Source organism: Eleginops maclovinus, chromosome 9 (genome assembly GCF_036324505.1).
Source record: "Eleginops maclovinus isolate JMC-PN-2008 ecotype Puerto Natales chromosome 9, JC_Emac_rtc_rv5, whole genome shotgun sequence".
In the NCBI taxonomy this organism is placed as follows: domain Eukaryota; kingdom Metazoa; phylum Chordata; class Actinopteri; order Perciformes; family Eleginopidae; genus Eleginops; species Eleginops maclovinus.
In genome coordinates, this window is record NC_086357.1 from 20,445,907 (window position 1) to 20,455,169 (window position 9,263).

At 43.7% G+C, this 9,263-nt stretch overlaps 1 protein-coding gene across 1 annotated transcript; it reads left to right on the forward strand.

Moving 5' to 3' along the window:
* Positions 1-1,292: 1,292 nt before the first annotated feature.
* Positions 1,293-8,601, forward strand: myoc (myocilin). Its single transcript, XM_063890521.1, is given in 6 exon segments — positions 1,293-2,001; positions 2,003-2,033; positions 5,065-5,127; positions 5,210-5,302; positions 7,080-7,291; positions 7,568-8,601. Coding segments are annotated over 6 exon segments (1,431 nt in total). The 5' UTR covers positions 1,293-1,545; the 3' UTR covers positions 8,144-8,601.
* Positions 8,602-9,263: the final 662 nt, after the last annotated feature.

Below are 9,263 nucleotides of genomic sequence, written 5' to 3' on the forward strand. Positions count from 1 at the left end.
GTCCCTTTTTCATCCATTCATCCATCTGTCCAACCAATCAGAGCTTTGCCTCATCAATCAAGACCTCTGTCTAAGGTAGCATCAGCTGTCGGTAAACAAGCACCCACAGAAGAAGATGAGGCATCAACCTGCAAGTGTGTGTTTCTGAGAGTATTTACCCTTCCTCTTTGCAACCGTTCCCCTTTAGTCTCCTCTTGAGTGGGGTCAGGTGATGTTTTGGGGGTTCAGGGTGGCCTGGCAGGTCAGCAGAGATGGATTTAAAATATATCTAAACATACAGAGAAGTAATAAGACTTGAGGAAAAGAAGTGTGGGAGAGCAGCCAGGCCAGATTTTAGAAATCCAAACAAAGAGGCAGGATATGAAGGTAAGCTGAGATTTATAAGGCGAGGATTGTGCACACCTGCCTCATCGCGTGCAACTCTGCAACTGTCTCATGGCCAAATCTTTTCATACTGCCTCTCTGAAAATAAACAAGAGTTCATCTTCCCTATCACATGACTGCAGAAGTGAGCCTCGCAGGCAGCAGTTCAACGTGTCTGTGATATTGTGTTAAAGCAAAGAGACGAGAGCGGAGGGACAAAAGGCAGACTGCATCAAATCAATTGGCAGGACGTGAGCTCGTGGGAGGAATAGTCCCCAGCAGTTCGCTCATGTTGTATTAAATATCAATTCTGAAAATCTGGAGTGAATTGAGTCTGCAGCATGAACACACACCTAATGTCCACAACAAACCCAAGCTCAGCCGAAGGGACTATGTCCGGTCATCGATTGACTTGTAACCTCGACCCTTCCTTATGACAGCCCTTATCGGCTGCTTGCGTCACGTCCTGGCCCCCTACCAATATGAAAGAGGACACCGGCTCCTAAGGAGGTAATTGTATCCAATGAGGCCCAACTCTCACTGCCAAGCTGGGGCCAAAACTCAGCCACTTAGGCACTGACACATGGGACTGCATCTCATTAGCAGGGGAGGTTTCTGATAAATGACATTTTTGGGGGGCTTAAATTAATTACTCAAATTTGAAAGACAGAGTTGTTATGGTTGACCCTGAAATCCTAAAGACCGCTTCTGCAGAAACACAGGCACTGAAACCTGTGTAAAAATGGAATGTGTTTGTCCCCAAAACAACCAGCATCCCATTACTTTCTTGGCTATCCTCCCTCCCCTTTGCCTCTGACCCCCCCTTCCTCACTGCTTTCTCTCTCTCCCTCCACTCCCTCCCTTTCACCTCTCCTCTCTTCCCCTCTTTACTTCCCCTCCAGATTGTATAAATATCTGTGAGCTGTTCGCAAGAGCTCAGAGTTACAGACCTGTCCACTGAGGAGAAACAGAAGGAGAGGGGAGGGCATAAGAAGAAGAAGAGACACCTGAGAAAGAGTGAGACAAAATAAGAAAGAAACTCATCAATAGGAAATTGGGAGTTAGTAAATTATTAAAGGAGCTGAGAAATAAATCGAGAAGGAAGACAGGAGAAAGTGTTTCTTCAAAGAGAGAATTTAAAGTAACCTTCTGATCCATCTCTGAGGAAGGACAGATTCCAGAATGTTCCTCTTTCTCCTGTTGTGTACGTCCGGTCTTCTGCTGCGAGGGGACGCTCAGGACCGAGCTGCTCTGTGGAGGGGGAATGATCGCAGTGGACGATGCCAGTACACCTTCAATGTACCCAGCCCCACAGAGGCCAGCTGCCCGCAGACTGGAGGCCCCGAAGTGGAGGGCTTAAAGGCTAGACTCAGCCTGCTGGAGGTGCTGGTGTCCAGGCTGACTGGAGGGGACACTGGGGGTCCTCAAGGGGCCACAGCTAGAGATCAGACTGAGCTTCATAAGTCACTGAACCGGGTCACGGGGGAGAGGAACCTACTGCAGGGGGAGAAGGAGCGTCTGGAGCAGGAGTTGCTGGGGCTTCAGCGCAGGATGGAGGAGATGAGGAGGGAGACGGAGAGGCTGAGGAACAAACCCTTGTCCTCTGCATACCCCTGCGGTGCCGCCGAACCCCCCTCTGCAGGACAGTGGCCTTGCAAGACCTGCTGGGGGTAAGAGATACGCTCTAACACACTTTATGAGCTATTCAAAAAATGTGCATATCTAAATGGCATTTAAAAATAGAACAAATATTTTTACTTCAGAATAAAAACTTGTGTTAGGAACTCTTTTGGATTATTACGCACAGATGTTTCTATTTTGTATTTAAATCTACCCATAACCTCCTGCAAAGTGGCTCATCTACTTGGCAACAGACATTGCTTTTAAAATGACATGTATATTTGTTGTGACTCGTATGAGAAATTATGACAGCACTTAAAATGTTATCGATGTTTGAAATACCATGCACATGCAGTGCCACACTAAGTGCATTTCACAGCCACATGTGTGTATCTGTTGGTTTCTTTACACTGCGAGATTAAGTGATTTATGATGAGCTTTATTGGCCCTGTTAATATACAAGGGATTTTACTCAGAAATAGATGTAGTGCCGGGGGAAAAAGATAGAAAAGTAACGGAATAAAAATCAAGAAAGCTAGATAAAAGAAACATGATAAATAGATAGATAAACATTTATCTAAAACGTATTTATAGAAGTCTCAGGTTCCCTCTGACACCATTTAATAAACCCCCTCAAAGACAGCAGGGGACATACATCCGATAATCTTGCATGTACATTTTCTGTGCGTGTGAATGTGTGTGTTTAATGTTTTGGTTGCCCCATAAGTCTGCAGAGACACACGACACCTGCCTGCATTTAGGGCTGATGGTGGCAGGCCAGAGAGGGTCATTTCAGTATTTATGACTAGATCCTGCTTTCTTTATGGCTGGTGGTTCCCTCTACATGACAAACAGGGCGCGAATAGCCTGATTGGAAGCGAAGGGGGAAGGGGGGGGGGGGGCTGAAATGTGATGCACGCTTTGGAAGTGGTGGTTCTTTGCCAAGGTCTCATCTCAGGGCTTTTGATGACGCCTGGTAGGTCAGGGCTGGAGGGCTTAAGGCCAAGAACACTACACCTCCAGGGGTTAGAGGGCTGCACAGATCCAGGCACTTATTGTGGAGCAGGAGAGGTTAAGCTCGGGTATTCTGTGTGTTTGCAGTGGCCAAACATGTGTCAAATTAGTTTTTTCTTTTCACCCACCATCTCCCATTGGTCACCATCCCCCCCTTTCTGTTCTGAGTCAAGCCATGGCTCTGTTTGCCCCCTTGGCTCTCAATGTATGGCTCGTAAATCCGTGATGGCCAGCAGCAATAAATCCATTCCTGCCATCCCCGCATTCACCGGACATCTCTTCTCCCCCCTGCATCAGGAGAGCTAACTTACTCCAGGTTATCTGTTTAGCTCCTCATGTTCACACTTGAAATACACAGAGAGGGCCCCTCAGGGTGGGAGGCAGATGTGGGATAGATCTGAGTGAGAGGACGACATGCAGGACCAGAGAGAGGAGATAAAAGCCGACACTCAGATAAAACTCCTGACAAGCTTATAACTCAACCGGCTGATACAAAGCCTTACCTCTGAAAATATATGAGCTGATACATTAGAATGTTATTTGATTGACCTTAAAAATGGACGATCACAGTCCAGCGGGCCAGTATGCTTTAAGTGAAGACATGCTTTTAATACAAAGCCCTCAAAGCAGAACTGATACATGGTGTGGGCTGACTTTCATCCTTACTTAGCAAAATTACTTACCTGCTTGAACTTCAATATAAACATTACCAAGTAAAGTTGTTCAGGCTGTATCAGTCACAGGGAAGAGCCTGTATGTGCAGTTCACCCAAGTTAATTTCACCGTCTCTTCATATGTTTTATTTTAGTTTGTTCAGCCAGAAGAAAACTGCTGTCATAAATAATGCTGAATGATGTTCTAATCAATGTGTTTATCATACAGTGAAAATGGCTGGACTTTTGAGTAAAATTGTAATGTTTACATTTATTTTTCTTGTTGATTATACAATTCAAAAATATGAATACAGGGAAAAGAATAACGTTCACGAAAACAATGTTATGGGAACGCTTAGGGGGACTTTTTAGAACACTGGACCCACCGACAGCCAACCCCTGACCTCTGAAAGCAGAGGTTAATTAGACCATGGCTCCCCTGACTGAGCCTCCTCTGGGAAATTAAGTGTGTTGGTCTTTGGGCTTAGGGTATACTGCTCAGTGACATCCCAAACAAAGAAGCAGAAAGAAAAGTGAACATATGGTACGCACAAACCCCGGGGAAAAGACAGAAGAGAATTTGCCTGTTTACCTGTGATGATGATGAATGGCTAAGTCCTGTGAACTTAACCCTGTAATGTAGAAACTTTCCCATGTCACCTGCCCCATTACCGGCTTTCCGCTCCTCATCATCAACAAAAAAAATCAACATCAGCTTCCAGATGCTAGTGCTTTATGTTCTCTGCATCATTAAAGATCATTATGGGCCTGAAAACACTGGACAACACTGCACATGCAAGAGTGCAGCAGGCACGTTTTCACACACATAAAACAGTCACTCATAGATACAGTTACACAAACACACTTATATATATATATATAGTCTCATGACAATTGATTTTAAACAGTCATTTTTCTTTTTGTAAACAACACCCAATTTGTATATTCAATCCTTGAGGAGTAAACAGTTAACTGACATGTTTGACATTGATTACTTTTCACAGTAATTGTTTAATGAAGGAACCAAATGGGAAAACAAGGAAAGATTTGAGAGCAAAGGGGGAGTAACAAGAGGAGAAACGGAAAAAGGACAAGAGAAGAAGCTGGATATCTGAAAGTGAAACAGAGCAGGAAGGGACATGTGCCTAGTTTGAAGTCGTGCGGACGTGAAGTTGACAGTACTTGGGAGGGATGGGTGTCGGATGTGTGTGTTATGGTCGGCCAAACTACCGACTGCCTGACTCCAGAGCAGCTGGGAATCCGTTCAGTCGGTGTTTGTTTCCTGCTGTCACATTCCCTGCTGTCAGTAGTGCCATAGCCACGTTTGGGTACACAAACACTCTCTTAACTATTATGCACTGCATGTTAAATGTGCAACATTAATCACTAAACTCGCTTACATGTGTGTGTTCAGGTTCCAGGCCGTCGCACCTGATCACCAGGCCCAACAGGCAGGGGGACAGCAGCAGTTTGAGAGGTGGGACATGTTTTCTGCTGAATAACCTCCAACTTTCTGTTTCTTATTCAGTTTAATCCATGTCTGCATCTCTTCTTTTAAGACTCAGCATGGGAGATTGGACCTCAAGGTTTCCAGGAGCTAAAGGCCGAGGTGACGGAGGTCCCCGCTCCAGACGGATCTGAGGAAAACACAGGTCTGTGTTTGACATATTCTTGCTTATTAGTCCTCAACAGACCAATATGAGAGCTTTAGAATTATGTTTTAGTCCATTAATACAACGTGCATATATTTTAAGAACCTTCCTCTTACCTACAAATATTTTGAGAAAAAGTTGATGGATCTGACAGGAGCTCATTTTGCTAGTTAAGCGTACCCTGTGGAATTTTTTACCACTACTGGCACTATGGAGGAATGTTATTACAAGAAGATCTCTGTTTTGTCTATCATGCATGGACGAGCATAAGCATGCCATCAATGTTACACTTTCCAGCTGCAAAATTCACTTTATTCCACCTACTGACACATTAGCTCTAATTGCAAAATGTAGGGAAATAAAGAGTCTGCAAACTAACCTGAATGGATGTAAAAAATAAATAAATATGTGCAAATGTTTAATGAGTATGGAAATACATTTAAAACATTTTAATTTTTTACGAGGTTCCTTCTGGATCAAATCTGCATTTAGGATAAGTTCCACGAAGTCCCAAAGCCTGCCTGTTTTGTTAAACAATATATATATATCTAAAAGCTTAAACTTATAAACACCCTTCTCCCTCCTCCTCCTCTTTCTATGTGACCTGGCAAACATGACACTTATTTCCCCCTGCTGACAGCTTCAAAGCAAATACTGCTATTAATACTGTTGCATTTGGGGTGAGAATACCAGAGTCATGCCAATCCAGAGGTATGGGGGCCTTCCCCTGATTAATGTGTATCTTGTAGGGATAAGGGAAGTAAGCGCCTCTAACGAAGATGTCACTCTCACACACACGCACGCACGCACGCACACACACACACACAAACACACGCACACACACACACACACACACCGTTGATGCTTCACCCCTCCAAAAACCACACCCTTGCTTATAAATGTATCTCTGCAGGTTTGATTGTTGTGGAGATCATGAAAATACACATGCAGTCACCACGTAAAGTCATATCATCTCTGACGCAGAGAGATCAGGGAAGCAACATGGCAATGTGTGTATTTATAAAACATACTCCTTTCTAACCCTTTATCCGGTGCTACGCCCTGGACCTGAGAGCGGGGGTGTATTTTAGGAAGTGGTAAATATACAGCCGGCCTTATCGTTTTTCCCACCACAGAGATCCCACCCAGGATGAGTTGTAGCCCAGTTGCTGCCCTGGTGGGCGTGACTCAGACAAAGCCGAGGCTAACTGAGATGTCAGGAGGCATCTCTAGGCCTGCTGTCTGCCTCCATGATGAGAAATAACCTTATTATACCCCTGCACAGCTCTCAGATGACGCCCTTTGTTCCACAGCAACTAACATGTAGATCCCTTTTAATGTGTAACATTGACCATGTGACGTGTGTGTTCTGAAGTCACCTTAAGTTGAAGGTAATATTTTATTTGAGGATGATGTTTTTTAGAAAAAAAACAATTGTTAGGTTTCTGATCAATTTATTTCCCAAATGTTAGACCTTACCTTCACCAGTGATTTCTTTGAAACTTAAATATAAGTTAAACTCCTTAAATCTCAACAGCAGAGGTCACTGAGACAGGAAAACGTATTGAAGGGGAAACAGCCTTAGAAACAAGACTGCCTAGAGGAAAAAGGGGAACCCAACAACAGTCAGCATGCAATTTCTCGCAGAGATTCAAAGCTCTCTGGAAACTTTTTCATTAAATATTTTGATTATGTCAACTATTAGAGTTTTGTGTTCATATTAAAAGTAGTTTAATCCATTCTTCTCATCTCACCTTCCTTTTCTTCGTGCCTACAGGTTGTGGGGATTTGATCTCAGTTGGTGAGCCTGTCACTCACAGGAAGGCAGACACCATAGCTGGTAAATATGGAGTTTGGATGCAGGACCCTGAGGCTGTCTCCCCATATGGACCCAACATGATCTGGCGCATCGACACCATAGGCTCTGACGTCAGGCAGCTGTATGGATATGAAGACATGGAACAACTCACTAAAGGCTTTCCATCCAAGGTTGGTTTCAGATGAATAATACTTTCATAGAAATATCCCAAAAAGAAGTGAATTCCTAGATATCATTTCAGGTTGGGGAGGAGGCAGCACAGGGTTAAATGGGCTTGTACCAATCCAATTGTCAGTGGTTTGAACCATGGCAACACAGGCAACATCTCAAAGTGTCCAAGTGGGCATCATACTTAACTCTAAAACTGCTCTGTGGCATTGAAGTGTATGTAAGCGCCCTGGATAAACGGGTCACGTATGACCTGTATTTAATGTTTCCCACGACAGGTCCTGCTGCTGCCGGAGCTGGTGGAGAGCACTGGTTCCACTCTGTACCGGGGCTCTCTGTACTATCAGAGACGTCGTAGTCGTTCCCTGATCCGCTTCGACCTGGCCTCAGAGAGCATCGCAGCCCGCCGTGACCTCCCCCACGCTGGCTTCCACGGCCAGTTCCCCTACTCATGGGGCGGATACACGGACATCGACCTGTCTGTGGATGAGCAGGGTCTTTGGGCCGTCTACTCCAGCAGCAAAGCCAAAGGAGCCATCGTGATCTCTCAGCTGGACCCAAACAGTCTGGAGGTGAAGAAGAGCTGGGAGACCAACATCAGGAAGAACTCGGTGTCAAACTCCTTCATCATCTGCGGCAAGCTGTACACCGTGGCCAGCTACACGTCCCCCGACACCATCATTAACTACATGTATGACACTAGAACCAGCCAGGGGAAGTCCGTGGCCATTCCCTTCAAGAACAAGTACCGCTACAACAGCATGATCGACTATAACCTGGCTCAGAGGAAGCTGTTTGCCTGGGACAACTTCCACATGGTGTCCTACGACCTAAGGCTGGGCCGCCAGGAGTGACTGAATTAAAAAAGTGACATTTGCTCTGTTTCTGCTTCAAAGACTCAGAGTTTTAGAGCATATTGTGTATCTGGTAGTAGTAGTTACAGTCTAATGCCAAAACCATCTGTATCAACGTGTAGAAGACCCTCCTACCAAAAATGAAGACGTTTGAGGAACTCCCCAGGTGGGCTTTTGCTGTGGAACGGCCCACAGTTATGTTTTTAGAGGAATTATTTTTGTACCGCCTTTAATTCAGATGTATTATTTTGTTGTTTTCTTGATAAGCTTTATATATTTGAGGACTGAAAGATGATATCTAATACACACATACACTCCCTGTTTCCACCTGCCTATATATTTTCCTTAAACTGCTCCCTCACTCAGCATGTATTGAATATTGCATGTATTGTACAATGTAGTCAACATAATGACTTAATGTTCAAAACCATCATGAAATAAAGTTCCTAAATTACCAAGGTGTATGTGGTTATTGAATACCTCAGATATTTACTTGTAACACTTTATCAAGGGTTAGTTAGCAATAACCTTAATAATATACATCACTAGTCACTGCAAATAAAGACCATGTGTCTTCAGATCTATTGGTCGAAAATGTTTTTTAATCTCCCTTTTTTAAGCCAAAGAAACTATTACCCACTTAAATCCATAAAGCCAAATATTGGGTCGTTTTTCTTGGATCTGAAAGCATGTTTGATGATATGTGGCTCTAACAGAACTACAAACTAAAGCTTTGTTAATGATTTGTAGTTCCTTCATTACTGCAGCAAGGCTGTGAAAAGCCGCTCTGGCTGTGGACTCATTAATGAAGCCAAGCCATTAAAAATATGGTCAACACAAAAAAGTATTTGTGGTTACTACATAAATGTTAATAGGACATTAATACATACATCTAATTGATCAAGCCTATTAAATCAAGTTGGCGAACAGATATATTGAAGCCCAGAGCAAATACAGCTCTGGAAAAACTGACCACTGCAGCTTTATCAGTTTCTATGGTTTTGCTATTTCAAAAAAAGAGAAGTAAATTTGAGTTAAATTCTTTAAAAAATGTTTTTTTGTATTCTATAAACTACTGACAACATTTCTCTGTGTTGGAATTCAACAGATACTGTAATGG